This window comes from Salvelinus fontinalis, chromosome 26, assembly GCF_029448725.1.
Source record: "Salvelinus fontinalis isolate EN_2023a chromosome 26, ASM2944872v1, whole genome shotgun sequence".
NCBI classification, from domain to species: domain Eukaryota; kingdom Metazoa; phylum Chordata; class Actinopteri; order Salmoniformes; family Salmonidae; genus Salvelinus; species Salvelinus fontinalis.
In genome coordinates this window covers 2,126,902-2,149,724 of record NC_074690.1, presented here as the reverse complement: position 1 = coordinate 2,149,724, position 22,823 = coordinate 2,126,902, and the positions used below count along the sequence as shown (strand labels likewise).

Below are 22,823 nucleotides of genomic sequence, written 5' to 3'. Positions count from 1 at the left end.
ATTCAGTAATGATTACTGAATATTCTACATCACACTTTATTTACAGGGCATTAAAGTGTAAAATAAAGGCATTTGGGGTGGCCTAGTGGTCAGAGCGTTGGACTAGTAACCGAAAGGTTGCAGGTTCGAATCCCCGACCTGACAAGATACACATCTGTCATTCTGCCCCTGAACAAGGCACTGTTCATATGCCGTCATTGAAAATAAGAATTTGTTCTTAACTAGTTAAAAAAGTTACTTAAATAACATCACCTGGCGGTTCACGGTGTAAAACATTTCAGAGTTGAAGACTAGAAGCACAGTAGATATAAGCGTTGGTTGAAGAAGCGTTTGTCGTCTGCCAGTGAAAAAGTAGTTTTCAAAGTCACATGATTGAAGCTGGACTTGTAAACGGAGAGTTGTGAACGCAGAGATTCACACGTAGCGTAGCTCAAAACCCATTGCTAAACACACACAACCGAAGCTATTCTTCTCCCCGAAAGATGTGAATTTTCTCATTTTTTTGGGGGGGAGGGCGGATTTTATGAAGAAAAACGTTTCTTGAGAATTTAGGTTGCAATGCCATTGAAGTACAAGTCAGGTGAGTTTATGTTGTTTTTGATAGCAAGAAGAAAGGCTAACGTTACTGGCTAGCGCACGATTCGAGCTAGCTTAGTGTTTGTGATGCCCGTTAGCCTACGTCAAGATTTGTTCAAACCTCAAGTTAACTAGCTAACGTTAGCCACAATTATGAATTGCATTTTGGATCATGTAATTTGGTTTAGAGGTTTCATTTACTTTTAATTCCACAAAGAAATTGACGTTGAGTGGCTGCTGACGTTAGGAGCAGCTGTTTCTTTTTTTAAAATGTAAAATGTAGTCTATTTTGTCGGGTGTCGTTTGTTTTACAGTCGCCTTAAAAACAAATGCATTTAACGCTACAGGTGTAACGTTAACAGCTGTAAGAACAATGTGACATGTTTAGGAACTGCACTGTAATTACCAGGGTTGGAGAGTAACCGATTACATGTAACCAAGTTACGTTACTAGCAAAAATCATTGTAATCAGATTACAGATACGTTTGGAAAAACTAGATAATTACTCTTTGGATGACTTTTAAATTCAGAAAGGATGCTTGCTGGAAGAAAAAAAAATACATTATGACACCTTAAGTTTTCATAATGACCTTCAATTCAGCATTGAAAAAAGAGGCATGTTTTAAGTTTGTTCCACCTGAGCGAATGTGACCGAAAGACTACTATGATGACACATAAAATGCGATTGATGGATCATTCTTTTTGTCTTCTAATGTCTCTTAAGGGGAAAGTAACTGAAAATAATCAGATTGCATTTACTGAGTTTGGGTAATACAAAGGTTACGTTACTGATTACAATTTTGGACAAGTTACTAGTAACTAACAGATTACGTTTAGAAAGTAACCTACCCAACCCTGGTAAATTGGCTAGGTATTTATCTTAATGTTATTAATACAAGCTCAATCTTCTCCAATTAGAAGTTATCTATAAATGTATTTACACACAAAACAAACATGTGATATGATAGAAAAGGAAAAGAAAGTCAAATAACATTTGAAATGTAGTTAAACAAACAAATAAAAGGACACAGCCTGTTTTTTTCAGGGCCCCAATCCCGGACCGGTCTGGACCACCCACATGAGGTGTAACACAGCCCAGTGGCCTGTAACATATTCTAGGTAGTTTCACTGGGCTAGAACCAGTGGCAGTGACCCATTGGGATGTTACGAAAGAGTAGTGACACTGGTGGAGGAGGAGAGAATAATACTAAACAGAACAAACAGCATCGCTCCAGCTCCACCCAGGGCCTGTCTCGCCTCTCCAACCCCCACACAGGGTCACCGTCGGCTGGGTCAACAAAGACCTGGGACATGGGCCGGAGCTCCAGGACTACTAACCCTCTGGGTAGTATGGGGCTGGGGTTCACCGTGGCAGGAGCGCCTGGGGTAGAGCCGGACTACGTCATGCAGCTGTTGAACGACGTGCGGAGGTTCGCAGACGTACTGCTCAGCCTTAAAGAAACCTGCCACTCTAAAGGTGAGTCAGTGCCAAATGGCCACCCTATTCTCTACTTAGTGCACTACTTTGAACCAAATAGCAACCTATATGGTGAGACCAGAAAGGTTACAGTACTCAGTACTAGTACTTAGTGTGTGGCAGGGTGGGTGATTGGTTGGTTATCATGGTTTTTAGGCTAACTACAGTAACCTACCTCGTGCCAAGGTTTCACAGAATAATTAATGTTTGTGTTTTCTGTCTGTCTGTATAACAAAAGTTATAACAAAAGCTTGTTCCAGTCAGGCTAGCTAACCAGTTGAATGTCAGCTCTTGAAGAGGGTCGACAACCTCTGTGCTGGTACAACGTTAGCTTAGCTCTCTCATCTATCCCCTTGTCCTGTCCGCTGGGTCAGTGATTCCACAGACTCAGGTCCAAAACGTCACATTGCGATAAATATAACAATTTTGCACGATAATGATTAAATACAACAATACATGTTATTACTTTTCATTAGTGCAGGGCTCTAGACAAGCTATTTCATTTAATATCCAGGGAATGATTCATATTTTGATGTGCAACCTGTCAAAATATGATCCAGAATGATCAGATACATTTTTGCTCTTCAGAGATTAATGTGCCAACATATTTGCATATTTGCCTAGGCTATATTATTCACCACCTGAGGAAGTGGGAACTACAGAACACTTATCTAGATTCACTTTAAATATAATATTTGTTGCTATATAGCCATGTAGGTTAATTGATTATTCTATCAGTAAATGTAATGTCCCACAAAAACTTTGCACAAATTGTCACGCTCTGCTCCGCGGTCGCATCAAAACAATACTACATAGCCTACTCCGGTTGTAAAGTGGTGCCGTGAACTCAATATTGAGGAGGTGATAAATAAACGATATACTCCCAGAAAGCTGTGACTCTCCTCTATGTTGCAGGAATAACAGTAGTTGCTTTGAAAATCATTTTTTTCGTGCAATTTAGGGCTAGGCGATATGGCCAAAATATCATATCACTATATTTTTGACGGTATTTAATGGTATTTTGTTTTTTAATAATAAAAGTTATAAATATGCTTGATGATCTAGAGGCAACACATAAAGTATAAGTGATTTCAATGGGGCTTTTTCCATTCTCAATATTTTATACTGTTTCAATCCAACTCCAAACAAAAATGATTTATACATTTCTGCACTTATCATAATTTCCACACTGTGCACCTCAGAGCTGCATAATATGGGCAAAAATCTATGCCTAGTTATTTGGTGAATTGTTGGAATTATGGAAATATAATTAATATTTTAATTCTAGAGTTGGAATATCGTGTGCAGCACCTTGAATACATTGTTGTTTGACATGACAACGGAGGAGGAGTTATTGACAGGGTAGGAACCAAAGTGTTGGTCATGTTTCCAGGTGAACCTAATTTAGATGTTACATTATGTTTTCTTACCTCCATATAGCTTGCTAACATATTCATTCTTCACCTATTCCTCTCTGATTTAGAAGATACCGTTGCACAAACCAACGTGCTTATCTAGGTCTACACCAGCACTGGTACCAGGCTGTATTCGCTAGCTAGCTACGTTTGTAGCTAACTAACGATTGATTAGCATTAGCGGTTAACACAATTTATTTCTAACAACAACTTGCTAAGAAAAGACAAACTAGCAGACAGTAGGATACATACTAATAGTGTAACCCTAGAAGGCTTGTGGAAAGCCTTGTCACCAACATCTCTCTGCATCCATCTGACCATGCAGAGGGAACGGCAAGAAAGTTCTCTTGACTCACGTGGTCGAGAAACTGCTCTCTCCTTGAGTGACAGGGGGGCGGGGCTTGGTGTGAGAGGGGGCGGGGCTCCTTCTGTATCATGTTGTAAGAATTGATAGGCCTACCTCTAGCTACAATAGGCTTAGTACAGGGCTCCAGAGTGGCGCAGCGGTCTAAGACACTGCATCTCAGTGCTAGAGGCTTCACTATAGACCCTGGTTTGATTCCAGGCTGTATCACAACCGGATGTGATTGGGAGTCCCATAGGGCGGTGCACAATTGGCCCAGTGTCGTCCGGTTTTGCCGGTGTAGGCCGTCATTGTAAATAAGAATTTGTTCTTAACTGACTGATGTCCAAAATGCTCAATTTTAGTTTCATCTGACCAGAGTACCTTCCGTATGTTGAGGGAGTCTCCCACATTCCTATTGGTTAACACTAAATGTGTTTGCTTATTATTATTTTTCTTTAAGCAATGACTTTTTCTGGCCCCTCTTCCGTAAAGCCCAGCTCTGTGGAGTGTACGACTTAAAGTGGTCCTATGGACAGATACTCCAATCTCCACTGGGGAGCTTTGCAGCTCCTTCAGGGTTATCTTTGGTCTCTTTGTTGCCTCTGATTAATGCCTTGCCTGGTCTGTGAGTTTTGGTTGGCGGCCCTCTCTTGGCAGGTTTGTTGTGGTGCCATATTCTTTCTATTCTTTAATAATGGATTTAATGGTGCTCTGTAGGATGTTCAAAGTTTTGGATATTTAAAAATAATAATAAAACCCTGATCTGTACTTCTCCACAACTTTGTTCCTGACCTGTTTGGAGAGTTCCTTGGTCTTCATGGTGCCGCTTGCTTGGTGGTTCCCCTTGCTTAGTGGTGTTGTAGACTCTGGGGCTTTTCAGAACCAATATATATATATATATTATATATACTGAGATCATGTGCCATTTAGATTGTGTATGTCCATTACATGAAATCCAAATAAAAATCTATTTAAATGACAGGTTGTAATGCAAAAAAAATAAGAAAAACACCAAGGCGGGGGGGGGGGGGGGTGAATACTTTTGCAAGGCACTGTATCATATCGTCAGTCAGTCCTAAACAGTGGGCGATACTCTCAGACATGAACTCACCTACTGTCTGGTGCTAATCCCTAGACCCACAACAGATTACTATAGAACTAGGCTACTACTCGTTACTCCTCTTTACCAAGCTATAGGGCTTGTCCCAAATAGAACCCTATTCTCTCCATAGTGGTTTTGAACAGATCCCAATGGAGTCTGGGCAAAACTAGTGCGCTATATAGGGTATAGGGTGCTATTTGGCACGCGGGATCAAGACCCACTGCTGATCTACTCCACACAGAGACAAGGAAACATCCCCTTTCAGTTGTTTCTGCCCACTGGGTAGCTGTCAACAACCCTGTTAAAATTCAAGGGTGATCCTTAATACTGTTCATAGTGAAAGGATAACTCAGGGGAGATCTGTCATATTGTTCATAGTGAAAGATGGAATAGCCTACCCTTTGTTTGTATAAGTACTAGCCTATCACCTGATTGGCACAAATGAGGCCAATCATTATTGAACTTAATCGTCACTTGTTGCTCTGTCAGCGAGATTGTTTTGTTTTAAATGAAAGAAATGTAAAACAAAGCCAGTTTTTTAACTTGGCGACTAAAGTGGAACAGGACAGTTGCATCACAAACGGACCTTGCGGCTTCTCTTGACCACGACTGTTGTAGTTTCCTGTATTACACAACCCCAGTACAGAGACAGGAACATGACAGATGCCTGCATCTAATGACATACTAACTACGTTAATGCTGTCTCGTATGTGGGTGTCGGTAAACACTTAACACAATGAGAGTCACAATGTAACCCGTCATAGTTCTGATTTAACTTGCAGATTATACATCAGATTGTATATGGTTGCTATGTAGCCTAGAGTCTATTGTGGTAAAATTCCAAGCTGCCAAAATTCCAAGCTTAACACCTTTTTCTAGTCTTGTCAAAAATTCAAACTGTAATTCGCTCTAAAGCACTTATGCCGCTTTCACGTCATGTCTGGAACTCGTAAACATGAACTTGTTACTGGGAGAAAAATGCGTGCGGACGACACTCTCATCTCGGAAACTCTGGTACGATCTCTGGACCCCGATCTTTCCCACATGCTGCGCTCTTGACGTCACGTAACCACTGAAAAATAGCAACAAACGTGGCCGCGATTTCAACTGTCAAAGGTGAGAATGGTTCTTGTGTTTCTTACCGAGCTCCGAGCACGTGAACGCTCGGGAAGTCGTTTCTCAGAAGTAAACAAGCCCCCTCCCCCTCCCGGACACGTGAACACGGCACTAGCCCTAGCAGGCTGATGGTGATCACGTCCTATAGGGATCTCAGTGGGGAACAATGGCTTCTTCTATGGCCTTGAATGATGCAGCTGCCAGTGTTAGTGGTGGGATTATTAATGTTTCAAATTCAAACCTCGTTCCTATGTTTTAATTGATGTCAATACTCTACTCTGTTTCTCTTTCTCATCTATCCCCCCCGAAAGCTAGGACGGCTACGACAACTACGTAAATGAAAAGTTATCGTCTCTATTCTGTTAAAAGCTTTTACTTGACAGGTCTCTTTGTCCTCCTCCTCCAGAGTCCCGTGATGATCTCCCTCAGCGGCTACAGGAGAGGCTGGCAGAGCTGCTGCGTGTGCTCAAGTCTGTCATCGGCAAACACCAGACCCTCAACTCTGTAGACATCCTCAGGGCCGCTGGCACCGTCATCGCTAAGGTCAAAGGTTAGTATCCTCATATTTTCATTTTATATATATTTATTTATTTATTTATTTGAGTTAGATAGGAGAGAGTTCAAGTCAAAGGGCACTGGGTCGGATTCCAACTGTTACATATCACAGGGGGTTGGTTCTGCCTTAATTTGGGAGGACACACTCGTGCTTATGGCTGGAGCGGAATATAGTGGAATGGTATCAAACACAATCTTTCCATTCGCTCTGTTCCAGCCATTGTTATGAGCCGTCCTCCCCTGAGCCGTCCTCCCCTGAGCCGTCCTCCCCTGAGCAGTCTCCCCTGGTGTATATGCCGTGGTCTGCGGCTCTTACCGTCAGACCATACAGGCCACCTCATCCACACGTCTGATTAGGTCTTGGAAGATATGACTTGGTTTTCTCCGACTCTGTACTGTTGATCGTTCAGAAAATAAGATCTTTAGGTAGTGTACCAGTACCCCTATGGGCCCTGGTCAATAGTACCCCTATGGGTCCTGGTCAAAAGTAGTGCACAACTACCCCGATGGGCCCTGGTCAAAAGTACCCCTATGGGCCCTGGTCAAAAGTAGTGCACTACTACCCCGATGGGCCCTGGTCAAAAGTACCCCTATGGGCCCTGGTCAAAAGTAGTGCACTACTACCCCGATGGGCCCTGGTCAAAAGTAGTGCACTACTACCCCTATGGGCCCTGGTCAAAAGTACCCCTATGGGCCCTGGTCAAAAGTAGTGCACTACTACCCCGATGGGCCCTGGTCAAAAGTACCCCTATGGGCCCTGGTCAAAAGTAGTGCACTACTACCCCTATGGGCCCTGGTCAAAAGTAGTGCACTACTACCCCTATGGGCCCTGGTCAAAAGTACCCCGATGGGCCCTGGTCAAAAGTAGTGCACTACTACCCCTATGGGCCCTGGTCAAAAGTAGTGCACTACTACCCCTATACGCCCTGGTCAAAAGTAGTGCACTACTACCCCTATGGGCCCTGGTCAAAAGTAGTGCACTACTACCCCTATGGGCCCTGGTCAAAAGTAGTGCACTACTACCCCTATGGGCCCTGGTCAAAAGTAGTGCACTACTACCCCTATACGCCCTGGTCAAAAGTAGTGCACTATTTAGGGAATAGGGTGCCATTTGGTATGCAGATCTACAAACTTCTGGAACATTGTTGTGCTGAAGCTAAGAGAAGAATCTCTCCCTCGGCGGAATGAGCACATCTTGGTTTCTAGAAACTAAGAATTCCTTTTGTCAGCGTGCCACTGTGTTGACAATAATAATTTATTGTCACATCAACAGCTTTCAGAAACGGGGGGGGGGGGGGGGGTCAGCTCATTGCTTGCTGAGCCGGGTCCTAGTGAGGTGCAGGGGGGGGGGGGGGGGAGTCAGCTCATTGCTTGCTGAGCCGGGTCCTAGTGAGGTGCGGGGGGGGGGGGGGAGTCAGCTCATCGCTTGCTGAGCCGGGTCCTAGTGAGGTGCGGGGGGGGGGGTGGAGTCAGCTCATTGCTTGCTGAGCCGGGTCCTAGTGAGGTGCAGGGGGGGGGGGGGGGGGGGAGTCAGCTCATTGCTTGCTGAGCCGGGTCCTAGTGAGGTGCGGGGGAGGGGGGAGTCAGCTCATTGCTTGCTGAGCCGGGTCCTAGTGAGGTGCGGGGGGAGGGTCAGCTCATTGCTTGCTGAGCCGGGTCCTAGTGAGGTGCAGGGGGGGGGGGGGTTGGTGGAGTCAGCTCATTGCTTGCTGAGCCGGGTCCTAGTGAGGTGCGGGGGGGGGGGGGGGGGGAGTCAGCTCATTGCTTGCTGAGCCGGGTCCTAGTGAGGTGCAGGGGGGGGGGGGGGTCAGCTCATTGCTTGCTGAGCCGGGTCCTTGTGAGGTGCGGGGAGGGGGAGGGGGGGGGGGGAGTCAGCTCATTGCTTGCTGAGCCGGGTCCTAGTGAGGTGCAGTTTGCCAACCATTCTTTCTTTTTGGACGACTCGAAAGCATGATTCGTTTTTGACTAGTCGTTCGACCTGGCCGCAATTAATTCTACAGCAGGATTAATACGCGCTCAGGAGGTGCTCCTACCAGAAACTGTTGGTGATGCCTGTGCTGAAAGTAGTTCCTGTTGCATAGAACAGAACATAGAACAGAACAGAGAACAGATTTGAGATGACATTTTTGTTGTCTCATTTTGATATTTTTCTTTTTTTTAAAAATAATTTCTGACATTTTGATTGGCTGTTTGATAGTCAACTTGTCTATAATTAGATACAGGCAACTTTCCGTTTTGTCGTATGTTGCCCTAGAAGACTGAATAAAGTTTGGTTCACCACAATGTCATAACTAATAGAACGAATGTGTAACTTTACCCATGTCAACTAAATTATTCTCGGTCATATCTGCAAAGATGTTTAGGGACTCGTGGAGATACATTTTGAAAATACTTTCTGTGCAAAATGTCCATATGACATCAGTTCGATCGGTTGTAATGGAAAGCTGTGGGGGGCAAAAAATGACCCAAAATGTTTCTGATCAGATATCAGTTCGGCTTGGATGCATGTGAGAGGTTCCAGACCTACAGTCAGTGTCCAGGTTTCAGTTTCCATTTAACCCATCTGAACAGTATGCTACAGTTCTCTTTTGATGTGCCATAGTCCTATTTGACGTTCCCGTGTCTTGTGACGGTCTTAATTTGTACTGCGCCTCACAATCATCACAACACAGCCGGAGCGACTCTCTCATACACTTTTACAACCTCGCCTAATGTTTTCCAAACATTACTTTTCTGTCCCTCCTTTCTCTTTATTTTCATCTCTCCATTTCACAGCTTTTCTCTTATTGAATTTAAACTCTGATATTGTCTCAGTGGATCGATCTTAACTTTTCCTGCCCGTTCCCAAAAGCATTTGGCAATTGGTGTGTAGGCTATTTGGTCCACGTACAGTTAGGCCCTAAAGCTTAGGCTTACGCAATAATGTCTTAGGCTTACGCAATAATGTCTTAGGCTTACGCAATAATGTCTTAGGCTTACGCAATAACGTCTTAGGCTTACGCAATAACGTCTTAGGCTTACGCAATAACGTCTTAGGCTTACGCAATAATGTCTTAGGCTTACGCAATAATGTCTTAGGCTTACGCAATAATGTCTTAGGCTTACGCAATAATGTCAGATAGCGTTAAATAATGGAGAAAAACCTGAACGTAGCTTTATAGATATAAATTTAACCAAGAATGATACATTTTAATGGATTTGTTAAGGAATTGTTTTTTCTCTTTATTCAACCCGCCCGCCCTTCTTCCAGACTATTTAATGACCCCTGAACCCACCTACCCTGCGGATATCACCACGGAGACTGTGGGTTATGAGTCAACCTGCGCATCACACACAATATGGATGGGCATTTTTAAAACCATTTAATTTCACTATTTGAATAATATTGTTTTGTGTGGGGGGGGAGGGAATAATCTTGTTTTCTGCTGCGAATTGGCAGAGACGGTGCTGCTATGCTGTGCAACAGGGCGGAGAAGGGCTGGCGTGTGTGGAGGGAGGGAGGGAGTAGACGGTGCTGCTATGCTGTGCAACAGGGAGGAGAAGGGCTGGCGTGTGTGGAGGGAGGGAGTAGACGGTGCTGCTATGCTGTGCAACAGGGCGGGGAAGGGCTGGCGTGTGTGGAGGGAGGGAGTAGACGGTGCTGCTATGCTGTGTAACAGGGAGGAGAAGGGCTGGCGTGTGTGGAGGGAGGGAGGGAGTAGACGGTGCTGCTATGCTGTGTAACAGGGGGAAGGGCTGGCGTGTGTGGAGGGAGGGAGGGAGTAGACGGTGCGGCTATGCTGTGTAACAGGGTGGAGAAGGGCTGGCGTGTGTGGAGGGAGGGAGGGAGTAGACGGTGCTGCTATGCTGTGCAACAGGGAGGAGAAGGGCTGGCGTGTGTGGAGGGAGGGAGTAGACGGTGCTGCTATGCTGTGCAACAGGGGGAAGGGCTGGCGTGTGTGGAGGGAGGGAGTAGGAGGGAGTAGACGGTGCTGCTATGCTGCGCAACAGGGCGGGGAAGGGCTGGCGTGTGTGGAGGGAGGGAGTAGACGGTGCTGCTATGCTGTGCAACAGGGCGGGGAAGGGCTGGCGTGTGTGGAGGGAGGGAGTAGACGGTGCTGCTATGCTGCGCAACAGGGCGGTGAAGGGCTGGCGTGGAGGGAGGGAGTAGACGGTGCTGCTATGCTGTGCAACAGGGCAGGGAAGGGCTGGCGTGTGTGGAGGGAGGGAGTAGACGGTGCTGCTATGCTGTGCAACAGGGTGGGGAAGGGCTGGCGTGTGTGGAGGGAGGGAGTAGACGGTGCTGCTATGCTGTGCAACAGGGCGGGGAAGGGCTGGCGTGGAGGGAGGGAGTAGACGGTGCTGCTATGCTGTGTAACAGGGGGAAGGGCTGGCGTGTGTGGAGGGAGGGAGGGAGTAGACGGTGCGGCTATGCTGCGCAACAGGGCGGTGAAGGGCTGGCGTGGAGGGAGGGAGTAGACGGTGCTGCTATGCTGTGCAACAGGGCGGGGAAGGCCTGGCGTGTGTGGAGGGAGGGAGTAGACGGTGCTGCTATGCTGTGTAACAGGGGGAAGGGCTGGCGTGTGTGGAGGGAGGGAGGGAGTAGACGGTGCGGCTATGCTGTGTAACAGGGTGGAGAAGGGCTGGCGTGTGTGGAGGGAGGGAGTAGACGGTGCTGCTATGCTGTGCAACAGGGCGGGGAAGGGCTGGCGTGTGTGGAGGGAGGGAGTAGACGGTGCTACTATGCCTGGCAACAGGGGGAAGGGCTGGCGTGTGTGGAGGGAGGGAGGGAGGGAGTAGACGGTGCTGCTATGCTGTGTAACAGGGCGGGGAAGGGCTGGCGTGTGTGGAGTGAGGGAGTAGACGGTGCTGCTATGCTGTGTAACAGGGCGGGGAAGGGCTGGCGTGTGTGGAGTGAGGGAGTAGACGGTGCTGCTATGCTGAGCAACAGGGCGGAGAAGGGCTGGCGTGTGTGGAGGGAGGGAGGGAGTAGACGGTGCTGCTATGCTGTGCAACAGGGCGGGGAAGGGCTGGCGTGTGTGGAGGGAGGGAGGGAGTAGACGGTGCTGCTATGCTGAGCAACAGGGCGGGGAAGGGCTGGCGTGTGTGGAGGGAGGGAGTAGACGGTGCTGCTGTGCAACATGGCGGGGAAGGGCTGGCGTGTGTGGAGGGAGGGAGTAGACGGTGCTGCTATGCTGTGCAACAGGGGGAAGGGCTGGCGTGTGTGGAGGGAGGGAGTAGACGGTGCTGCTATGCTGTGCAACAGGGAGGAGAAGGGCTGGCGTGTGTGGAGGGAGGGAGTAGACGGTGCTGCTATGCTGTGCAACAGGGAGGAGAAGGGCTGGCGTGTGTGGAGGGAGGGAGGGAGTAGACGGTGCTGCTATGCTGTGCAACAGGGGGAAGGGCTGGCGTGTGTGGAGGGAGGGAGTAGGAGGGAGTAGACGGTGCTGCTATGCTGCGCAACAGGGCGGGGAAGGGCTGGCGTGTGTGGAGGGAGGGAGTAGACGGTGCTGCTATGCTGTGCAACAGAGCGGGGAAGGGCTGGCGTGTGTGGAGGGAGGGAGTAGACGGTGCTGCTATGCTGCGCAACAGGGCGGTGAAGGGCTGGCGTGGAGGGAGGGAGTAGACGGTGCTGCTATGCTGTGCAACAGGGCAGGGAAGGGCTGGCGTGTGTGGAGGGAGGGAGTAGACGGTGCTGCTATGCTGTGCAACAGGGTGGGGAAGGGCTGGCGTGTGTGGAGGGAGGGAGTAGACGGTGCTGCTATGCTGTGCAACAGGGCGGGGAAGGGCTGGCGTGGAGGGAGGGAGTAGACGGTGCTGCTATGCTGTGTAACAGGGGGAAGGGCTGGCGTGTGTGGAGGGAGGGAGGGAGTAGACGGTGCTGCTATGCTGTGTAACAGGGGGAAGGGCTGGCGTGTGTGGAGGGAGGGAGGGAGTAGACGGTGCGGCTATGCTGCGCAACAGGGCGGTGAAGGGCTGGCGTGGAGGGAGGGAGTAGACGGTGCTGCTATGCTGTGCAACAGGGCGGGGAAGGCCTGGCGTGTGTGGAGGGAGGGAGTAGACGGTGCTGCTATGCTGTGTAACAGGGGGAAGGGCTGGCGTGTGTGGAGGGAGGGAGGGAGTAGACGGTGCGGCTATGCTGTGTAACAGGGTGGAGAAGGGCTGGCGTGTGTGGAGGGAGGGAGTAGACGGTGCTGCTATGCTGTGCAACAGGGCGGGGAAGGGCTGGCGTGTGTGGAGGGAGGGAGTAGACGGTGCTACTATGCCTGGCAACAGGGGGAAGGGCTGGCGTGTGTGGAGGGAGGGAGGGAGGGAGGGAGTAGACGGTGCTGCTATGCTGTGCAACAGGGCGGGGAAGGGCTGGCGTGTGTGGAGTGAGGGAGTAGACGGTGCTGCTATGCTGTGTAACAGGGCGGGGAAGGGCTGGCGTGTGTGGAGTGAGGGAGTAGACGGTGCTGCTATGCTGAGCAACAGGGCGGAGAAGGGCTGGCGTGTGTGGAGGGAGGGAGTAGACGGTGCTGCTATGCTGTGTAACAGGGCGGGGAAGGGCTGGCGTGTGTGGAGTGAGGGAGTAGACGGTGCTGCTATGCTGAGCAACAGGGCGGAGAAGGGCTGGCGTGTGTGGAGGGAGGGAGGGAGTAGACGGTGCTGCTATGCTGTGCAACAGGGCGGGGAAGGGCTGGCGTGTGTGGAGGGAGGGAGTAGACGGTGCTGCTGTGCAACATGGCGGGGAAGGGCTGGCGTGTGTGGAGGGAGGGAGTAGACGGTGCTGCTATGCTGTGCAACAGGGGGAAGGGCTGGCGTGTGTGGAGGGAGGGAGTAGACGGTGCTGCTATGCTGTGTAACAGGGCGGGGAAGGGCTGGCGTGTATGGAGGGAGGGAGTAGACGGTGCTGCTATGCTGTGCAACATGGCGGGGAAGGGCTGGCGTCTGTGGAGGGAGGGAGGGAGTAGACGGTGCTGCTATGCTGTGCAACAGGGCGGGGAAGGGCTGGCGTGTGTAGAGGGAGGGAGTAGACGGTGCTGCTATGCTGTGCAACAGGGCGGGGAAGGGCTGGCGTGTGTGGAGGGAGGGAGTAGACGGTGCTGCTATGCTGAGCAACAGGGGGAAGGGCTGGCGTGTGTGGAGGGAGGGAGTAGACGGTGCTGCTATGCTGAGCAACAGGGCGGGGAAGGGCTGGCGTGGAGGGAGGGAGTAGACGGTGCTGCTATGCTGTGCAACAGGGGGAAGGGCTGGCGTGTGTGGAGGGAGGGAGTAGACGGTGCTGCTATGCTGTGCAACAGGGCGGGGAAGGGCTGGCGTGTGTGGAGGGAGGGAGTAGACGGTGCTGCTATGCTGTGCAACAGGGCGGGGAAGGGCTGGCGTGTGTGGAGGGAGGGAGTAGACGGTGTAGCTATGCTGAGCAACAGGGCGCGGAAGGGCTGGCGTGTGTGGAGGGAGGGAGTAGACGGTGCTGCTATGCTGTGCAACAGGGCGGGGAAGGGCTGGCGTGTGTGGAGGGAGGGAGTAGACGGTGCTGCTATGCTGTGCAACAGGGCGGAGAAGGGCTGGCGTGTGTGGAGGGAGGGAGTAGACGGTGCTGCTATGCTGTGCAACAGGGCGGGGAAGGGCTGGCGTGTGTGGAGGGAGGGAGTAGACGGTGTAGCTATGCTGAGCAACAGGGCGCGGAAGGGCTGGCGTGTGTGGAGGGAGGGAGTAGACGGTGCTGCTGTGCAACAGGGCGCGGAAGGGCTGGTGTGTGTGGAGGGAGGGAGTAGACGGTGCTGCTATGCCTGGCAACAGGGCGGGGAAGGGCTGGTGTGTGTGGAGGGAGGGAGTAGACGGTGCTGCTATGCTGTGCAACAGGGCGGGGAAGGGCTGGCGTGTGTGGAGGGAGGGAGTAGACGGTGCTGCTATGCTGTGCAACAGGGCGGGGAAGGGCTGGCGTGTGTGGAGGGAGGGAGTAGACGGTGCTGCTATGCTGCGCAACAGGGCGGGGAAGGGCTGGCGTGTGTGGAGGGAGTAGACGGTGCTGCTATGCTGCGCAACAGGGCGGGGAAGGGCTGGCGTGTGTGGAGGGAGGGAGTAGACGGTGCTGCTATGCTGTGCAACAGGGCGGGGAAGGGCTGGTGTGTGTGGAGGGAGGGAGTAGACGGTGCTGCTATGCTGAGCAACAGGGTGGGGAAGGGCTGGCGTGTGTGGAGGGAGGGAGTAGGAGGGAGTAGACGGTGCTGCTATGCTGTGCAACAGGGGGAAGGGCTGGCGTGTGTGGAGGGAGGGAGTAGACGGTGCTGCTATGCTGTGCAACAGGGCGGGGAAGGGCTGGCGTGTGTGGAGGGAGGGAGTAGACGGTGCTGCTATGCTGTGCAACAGGGCGGGGAAGGGCTGGCGTCTGTGGAGGGAGGGAGTAGGTATACTCATGCTAGTTAGACAAACTAGTTGCTGCCGTAGGTTCTCTATCATTCCAGCTGGTAGTGCCTGTCTTGACTGCGTCACATCCATGTGAAGAAGATGGCTACGCTAGCCAGCTAAGTTAGTCGACTAGCTAGCACGGCTAATGGAGGCTATTTTGCTGTCTTTCTTTGTCTTCTTCATTCAGATTAAACAGCCGGTCTGTTGTTCGTTGCTGTCCAGTCCTTCTCATTTAGGTGACTTCATTATGTCATTTTAATTACATTTTCCATATTATAAATATCGGCTAGGCTACTTACAGAACTTTCATTTGAGCCTGTTAGCGAAAGCATGAAAATAATCCTGCGGCGACAGGAAATGTGGATTATAATTGAACTCAGCACAACTGATTGGCTCAAACGCATTAAGAAGGAAAGAAATTCCACAAATTAACTTTTAACAAGGCCCAACTGTTAATTGAAATGCATTCCAGGTGATCACCTCATGAAGCTGGTTGAGAGAATGCCAAGAGTGTGCAAAGCTGTCATCAAGGAAAAGGGTGGCTACTTTGAAGAATCTCAAATATAAAATACATATTGATTCGTTTAACACTGTTTTTGATTACTCCGTGATTCCATATGTGTTATTTCCTAGTTTTGATGTCTTCACTATTATTCTACAATGTTGAAATATAGAAAAACCCTTGGAAGGGTAGGTGTGTCCAAACTTTTGACTGGTACTGTACATTGTAAACTTTCATTCATAAGCTAGGTTGTAGCAACCTCACGATGGCTATAGGGAACATTCTAGTATCATGTAGTAGCCTAAACCTGTCGATGTTACATTGAGCTGGGTGAATGGAATATGAATGAGAGTCATCCAATATGCTGTAATAGAAATAAGGGCGTGTTCATGAAAATAAATGTACGTCTTCCCTCATCTTAAATGGCACCGACCGTCACTGACGTGAAACCACGTGAGCCCAGGACCTCCACATCCAGCTCACTGTCAGAAACCGTGTCGTGGAAGCTCATCTTCGTGCTCGTTGTCTTCACCAGGGTCTTGACCTGACTGCAGTTGGGTGTCGTAACCGACTTCAATGGGCAAATTCTCACCTTTTGATAGGCCACTGGCACGCTGGAGAAATGTTCTCTTCACGGATGAATCCCAGTTTCTTTTCTTTCAACTGTACCGGGCAGATGGGTAGACATGATCTGGGACGGCATATGCTATGGACAACAAACGCGGACAACAAACACAATTGCATTTTTTGTCGATTTTTAGAAATGTGAATGCACAGAGATACCGTGAAGCGATCCTGAGGCCCATTGTCATGCCATTTAAATTCCTGGAAGCTGCTCACCCATTGAGCATGTTTAGAATGTTCTGGATCTGTACGATACCGTGTTCCAGTTCCCGCAAGCAACATTCCACAGGCCACAATCAACAGCTTGATCAACTGTGTGCAAAGGAGATGTGTCGCGGTGCATGTTATACACACCAGATACACCGACTGGTTTTCTGATCCACGCCCCCTAACTTTGTGACCAACTGATGCATATCTGGATTCCCAGTCATGTGAAATCCCATAGATTAGGTCCGAATGAATTTATTTTAATTTGACCGATTTCCTGATATGAACTTTAACTCAGAGAAATCTTTGACATTTTTTGCATGTTGTGTTTTTATTTTTTTGTTCAGTGTAATTCAGAGAAAGCCCTTTCATTGTTAAAATAAGCATCAATTTATTTGATTTATTCCTCTCTTTTTTTTGTCTAGCAGACTCCAGCTTATCTATTGATATGTTCCGAACAGCATTTTGGCACTTTTAAATTTTTAATCTTCTTCATATTTACGCTGTGAGAGGTGCTTTTAAAATAATTAAATATGCTTAAAATTCAGGAGGAGACCAAGAAGTGTCATCACCATGGAAACCATTGATCCTGTCAAGTTCTTCAGTTCATTCACTAGACCCTCTTGTGGTGAATGTCACTCTAGTGGAAATATCGAATGTGAGAGGAGAGGGGTATTTGAAATTGAATCAACTTTATTGTTCCATCACCTTTTTTAAATCAGCCTTCGATTTAAAAAAACAAAACAAAACTGTGTCATACAGTTCCTAATGCTGGCCACTAGGTGGCGAGTTCTGCTTGGACACCACCTCTGTCTCCCTGGGTAACATGATACAGTACAGAATGAAAGAAACCAGCGAGGAGAGAGAGGGATGAATTAGTAGAACGGAGGAGATGAAGAGTCAAAGGGTTGTTGATAAGTCCCCCGGTGAAGCTTTGTATATCCTGCGTCATTCATGTCTCCTGCTAACCAAACATCCTTTGTGTGTGTGTGTGTGTTGCGGTTGTGACACCTGGGGGCTTTGGGTGTTTGCCAGAAGTTACGGGGGGGGGGGGGGGGACATATTAAGCAAAACAGCAACAACAACCTGGGAAAAATTGTCACAAATATAGACATACTGTAGATGGATACTAACAGGAACACAGTCAGGGTTGTCCGTGACACTCTTATCGACCAATTAAAACCAGAGAAGATCCTGACCTGGAACTATATGGGGCGACAGTTAGTGGTTTGGCAGGTAGTAGCCTAGTGGTTAGAGCGTTGGACTAGTAACCAAAAGGTTGCAAGATCAAATCCCCGGGGCTGACAAGGTAAAAAATATGTCGTTCTGCCCCTGTTCCTATGCCGTCATTGAAAATAAGAATTTAACTACATTTGTTTACAACCATCACAATGTTCAGCCATAGTGAGAAGTTAGTTCATTAGAAACATTGTCTATACAGGAACCTTTCCTCTGTCTTCTCTAAAGCTCCTGCCATTCCGTGCTTTTATAGCATCACACTGTGAGGATAGTTGAGACATAAAGAAACTCTATCGATGAATCTCGCTCTCAAAATGCAATTTGCTTTATTGGCATGACATGACAATGTACAAAAAAAAGCCAAGGCTTTCTTTGGAGGTTTACAATATTAATATAATAATAATAAAAATCAAAATGGTCAATGGGACAGCAGTAACAAGAACCAAGGGTCAAAGTAACCATACATTTAACAATAACCATAGAGGACATGTGGAGGTTGATTGGTCTGTCAGACACTGTCCCTCATCTTATGGCAGGCAGCAATGTAGTGCGCTGCCAACCCACAGCTCTCTGCGTCCTCCCCCAACAGGACGGGTAGCCTACTCTCATCAGAGAGGTCTTTGAAACCTTGAATAAAGGTTTCACATTTGGGGAAATAAAACTCAGTGTTTAATAATTTTTGGCATTTTGTCAGGAAATGCAGCTCTGTCTCAGGTTCTGCTGTTGTGCAGTGGTTACACAGCCTTTCCTCTACAGGGAGCCAGGTTTTCCTGTGTCTACCCTTCTCAATGGCAAGGCTGTGCTCACTGAGCCTGTACTTTTGTCAAGGTTTTACTAAGGTTTTGATCAGTAACCATGGTCAAATATTTAGCCACGGTGTACTGTCGATTTAGGGCCAGATTGCACTGCTTTGTGTTTGTGTTTCCCAATAGGCAATATAGTTTTGTTTTGTTTGTGTTGTAATTTGGTTTATCCTGATTGATTGGATGTTCTGGTCCTGAGGCTTCAGTGTGTTAGTAGAACAGGTTTGTGAACTCAGCCCCAGGACCAGCTGGATGAGGGGACTCTTTTCTTTGCTCAGCTCTTGGCATTGCAGGGCTTGGTAGTGATATGAGAGGGGGTCACTGTATTTTAGATGTTTCTGAAACTTAATTGCTCTTTTTATTATTAGTGGATATTGACCTAATTCTGCCCTGCATGCATTGTTTGTAGTTTTCCTCTGGACATGTAGGAGAATCTTACAGAACTCTGCATGCAGGGTTTCAATGGGGTGAAATCCCATTGGGTGGAATCTTGTTTTGCAAGTGGAACCCACACCTCGCTGCCATAAAGTGCAATTGGTTCAATGACACATTCAATTAGTTTTAGACAAATTTTAATAGGTATTTTCAATTACAATTATAATTTCTTTAGGGTGTAGAATGCCCTGCATGCTTTCTCTCTCAGTTCATTCACTGCCTCATTAAGGTGTCCAGTTGAGCTTATTTTTAAACCTCAGTAATTGTAGTGTGTTCAGTACTCTATATATTTCGTACCAATTGAGAACTTTGGTCTAATTCCCTGAGATCTGGATCTTCTCTGGAAAATCATTATTTTAGTCTTTTTGGGGTTTACTGCCAGGGCCCAGGTCTGGCAGTACTGCTCTAGCAGGTCCAGGCTCTGCTGTAGGCCATGTGCTGTGGGTGACAGCAGGCACAGGTCATCTGTGAAGAGCAGGCATTGAACCTCTGAATTGTGGAGACTAACACACGCAGGCATTTTCTAGAATAGTGGCCAATTCGTTGATGTAAATATTGAAGAGTGCAGGGCTCAGATTGCAACCGTGGCGAAGGCCCCGCCTCTGACTTAAGAATTCTGTTATTTTCTTGCCAATTTTGATGCTTCACGTATTGCCAGTATACATTGATTGATCTCTCTCTGCTGTGTCTCTCTTGGCCAGGTCACAGTTGTAAATGTGAACTTGTTCTCAACTGGCCTACCTGGTAAATAAAGGTGAATTTTTTAAAAATAAAAATACACCACTTTCAGTAACTTTTGTAGAACAGTCCTGTCAAATAGAATCAAATGCTGATGGACATGTTTATCTATCAGGGTGTGTGGGGGATAAATATGATCAGTAATGCGTTGTTTTGATATAAATCCAATTTGTCTTTTACTCAAGACATTGTGCTTATTAAGGAAGTTTAGAACTCTTCCATTTTATAATACTACAGAAAACCTCCCTCAGGTTACTGTTCACACACATTCCTCTGTAATTGTTAGGGTCAAATTTGTCTCCGTTCTTAAAGATTGGGGTTATGAGTCCTTGATTCCAGATGTCAGGGAAATAACCTTCACTCAGGATCAAATTGAACAGTTTTAATATAGCCAATAGAAATGTTTTTGCACTAGTGAGTTTGAGCAGCTCATTTAGGATGCCATCAGGACTGCTTGATTTTTTTAAATTTCAGGGCCTGTAGTTTCTTACAGAGCTCCTGGTCAGTAATTGGAGTCCAATGGATTTGGATTGTCTTTTTTTATAGCGTTTTCTAATCCATTCAATTTATCATTATTTTTTTGTTATTGTTCTGTGTTTGCATCAATTTAATGTTGTAGAATGTCGCCATTTTTGTATCGCTAATTCCTCTTCCTCAATTTTGCCAGAAGTTGTGTTTATGGACTCTTCGATTAGTGTCAGCTGCTTGCTGTTGTACTGTGCTCTCTGGGTTCTGAGTTTTAAAGTTTCACAGTTTAATTGTTTTCTAAAACAGTTGTCATCTCTCTGCTCTCTCTCTCTCTGCTGTCTCTCTTTCTCAGCTGTCTCTCTCTCTCTCTCTCTCTCTGTGCTGTCTCTCTGCTATCTCTCTCTCTCTGCTATCTCTCTCTCTCTGCTGTCTCTCTCTGTCTGCTGTCTCTCTCTGCTGTCTCTCTCTGTCTGCTGTCTCTCTCTGTCTGCTGTCTCTCTCTGCTGTCTCTCTCTCTGCTGTCTCTCTGCTGTCTCTGCTGTCTCTCTCTCTGCTGTCTCTCTCTCTCTGCTGTCTCTCTCTCTCTGCTGTCTCTCTCTCTCTGCTGTCTCTCTCTCTCTGCTGTCTCTCTCTCTCTGCTGTCTCTCTCTCTCTGCTGTCTCTGCTGTCTCTCTGCTGTCTCTGCTGTCTCTCTGCTGTCTCTGCTGTCTCTCTGCTGTCTGCTGTCTCTCTGCTGTCTCTCTGCTGTCTGTCTCTCTCTCTGCTCTCTCTCTCTGCTGTCTTTGCTCTCTCTCTCTCTGCTGTCTCTCTCTCTGCTGTCTCTCTCTCTGCTGTCTCTCTCTCTGCTGTCTCTCTCTCTCTGCTGTCTTCTCTGCTGTCTCTGCTGTGTCTCTCTCTCTGCTGTCTTTCTCTCTCTGCTGTCTCTCTCTCTCTGCTGTGTCTCTCTCTCTGCTGTCTCTCTCTCTCTCTGCTGTCTCTCTCTCTCTCTGCTGTCTCTCTCTCTCTCTGCTGTCTCTCTCTCTGCTGTCTCTCTCTCTGCTGTCTCTCTCTCTCTTTCTGATGTCTCTCTCTCTCTCTCTGCTGTCTCTCTCTCTCTCGATAGATAGATTCTGGCCATCTTTCTTCACTCAATAGATAAAGAAATACACTTTTGCCGTTTAATGGATACCTTTTTATCATACACCAATGAGCCCATAAATTGCCGTCCTCTGTCAAGAAAAATATAGTGTGTCATTGTGATCACAGACAGAATGACAGCAGATCTACTACCACACGAAGAGAAACTCTCTGTAACAGGCTCACTGTGATCACAGACAGAATGACAGCAGATCTACTACCACACGAAGAGAAACTCTCTGTAACAGGCTCACTGTGATCACAGACAGAATGACAGCAGATCTACCACACGAAGAGAAACTCTCTGCAAACAGGCTCACTGTGATCACAGAGAGCGATGTCATGCTCTTAAAGAACGGAAATACACAATGCGTCCTGGCCTGGGCGTGAATGATGCAGTTCCCATATTTAGCGGGTTGTGATTGGTGGCAGCCAGCGGTGGTATCATTGTTGTAGGACTGCAGGATGTCCTGAGGAAGACGCTCCACACTCTTGCCTCTACAGGGGCCAGTACAACACAGCAGCAGAGTGCAGCACAGCAGCTGTCTAGCGTTCGCGGCAGGGAGGCACGCTCTACACCTCCTATCAACCCCTTCGGCCTCCTGAGGTGCTGCCCTGGCCTGGGAACGTGGGCTCTGGAGATCCCGTCTTCTCCAACCCCCCCCCCCGTCTTCTGGCCAGCAATTTGACTTTTTGTTTCAGTTTTGTGTCTTTTTTTGTTTTGTCGGCTCTGCTGCATCATCAGGAAAATGGTGGAAGTGTCTAGAAAGTGTAATGAAGAGAAGACTGCTCTTCTGTACAGGGAGGGCAGAGGAGAGCATAGACAATAGAGCCAGGAGTGTGCTCTCCGATTGACCGGACAGACCGTTGACTAGACAGAGAGACGGAGTGGGTAAGTATTTTTTTGCAGTGGTTGTTTTGTTTTTTTTTTAAAGCTTTTCTTAGGCAGTTTGAAATCTTAGACAACACTGAGTCGTTTCCTGTGGCGGAGAGACAGGAAGCTACTATGTGAAGTCTGATTCCTCTACTCTCTCTCTCTCTCTCTCTCTCTGCATGTGTTATTGGGCTTCCTCAGCCTGGCTTCTGTCTCTCGCTTACTGATCTGAACTGTTTCCTGTGTAAGAAAGCTAACGTGTGCGACGCCGTCTTCTCGAAGAATCGTCCAATTTCTGTGGCCTCAATATTCCTTCGAAGCATTTGGACAGTGTATTTTCGGGCTCTGCTCACAGGAAAGGAAATATGGCTGTAGTCTTGACCGGCTCACTGAGTCTGTGACCTGTTAGTACATATGAATTGGAAACGTAAATATTAACGTGAATGAAAACCACGTGATAATAATCTGATGTTTTGGTTAGCACCATTCTCTTCTTCCAAAGGGACAACCCTGACTGTTCCGGGTCCAAAGGGACAACCCTGACTGTTCCGGGTCCAAAGGGACAACCCTGACTGTTCCGGGTCCAAAGGGACAACCCTGACTGTTCCGGGTCCAAAGGGACAACCCTGACTGTTCCGGGTCCAAAGGGACAACCCTGACTGTTCCGGGTCCAAAGGGACAACCCTGACTGTTCCGGGTCCAAAGGGACAACCCTGACTGTTCCGGGTCCAAAGGGACAACCCTGACTGTTCCCGGTCCAAAGGGACAACCCTGACTGTTCCCGGTCCAAAGGGACAACCCTGACTGTTCCCGGTCCAAAGGGACAACCCTGACTGTTCCCGGTCCAAAGGGACAACCCT

At 48.2% G+C, this 22,823-nt stretch overlaps 1 protein-coding gene across 4 annotated transcripts in view; it reads left to right on the top strand.

Moving 5' to 3' along the window:
• The first annotated feature begins 355 nt into the window (after positions 1-355).
• Positions 356-22,823, top strand: part of LOC129823542 (rho GTPase-activating protein 29-like) — a 75,301-nt gene continuing 52,833 nt past the window's right edge. Inside the window, exons 1-3 of one of the 4 annotated variants that reach the window (XM_055882341.1) lie at positions 356-580; positions 1,853-2,053; positions 6,439-6,582. In XM_055882341.1, the coding sequence (XP_055738316.1) occupies positions 559-580; positions 1,853-2,053; positions 6,439-6,582 (367 nt within the window). In that variant the 5' untranslated portion in view covers positions 356-558. Of the gene's footprint in view, positions 581-1,621; positions 2,054-6,438; positions 6,583-20,510; positions 21,982-22,823 lie in introns of those variants that run through there. The other 3 variants (XM_055882340.1, XM_055882344.1, XM_055882343.1) reach the window with 3 other exon arrangements.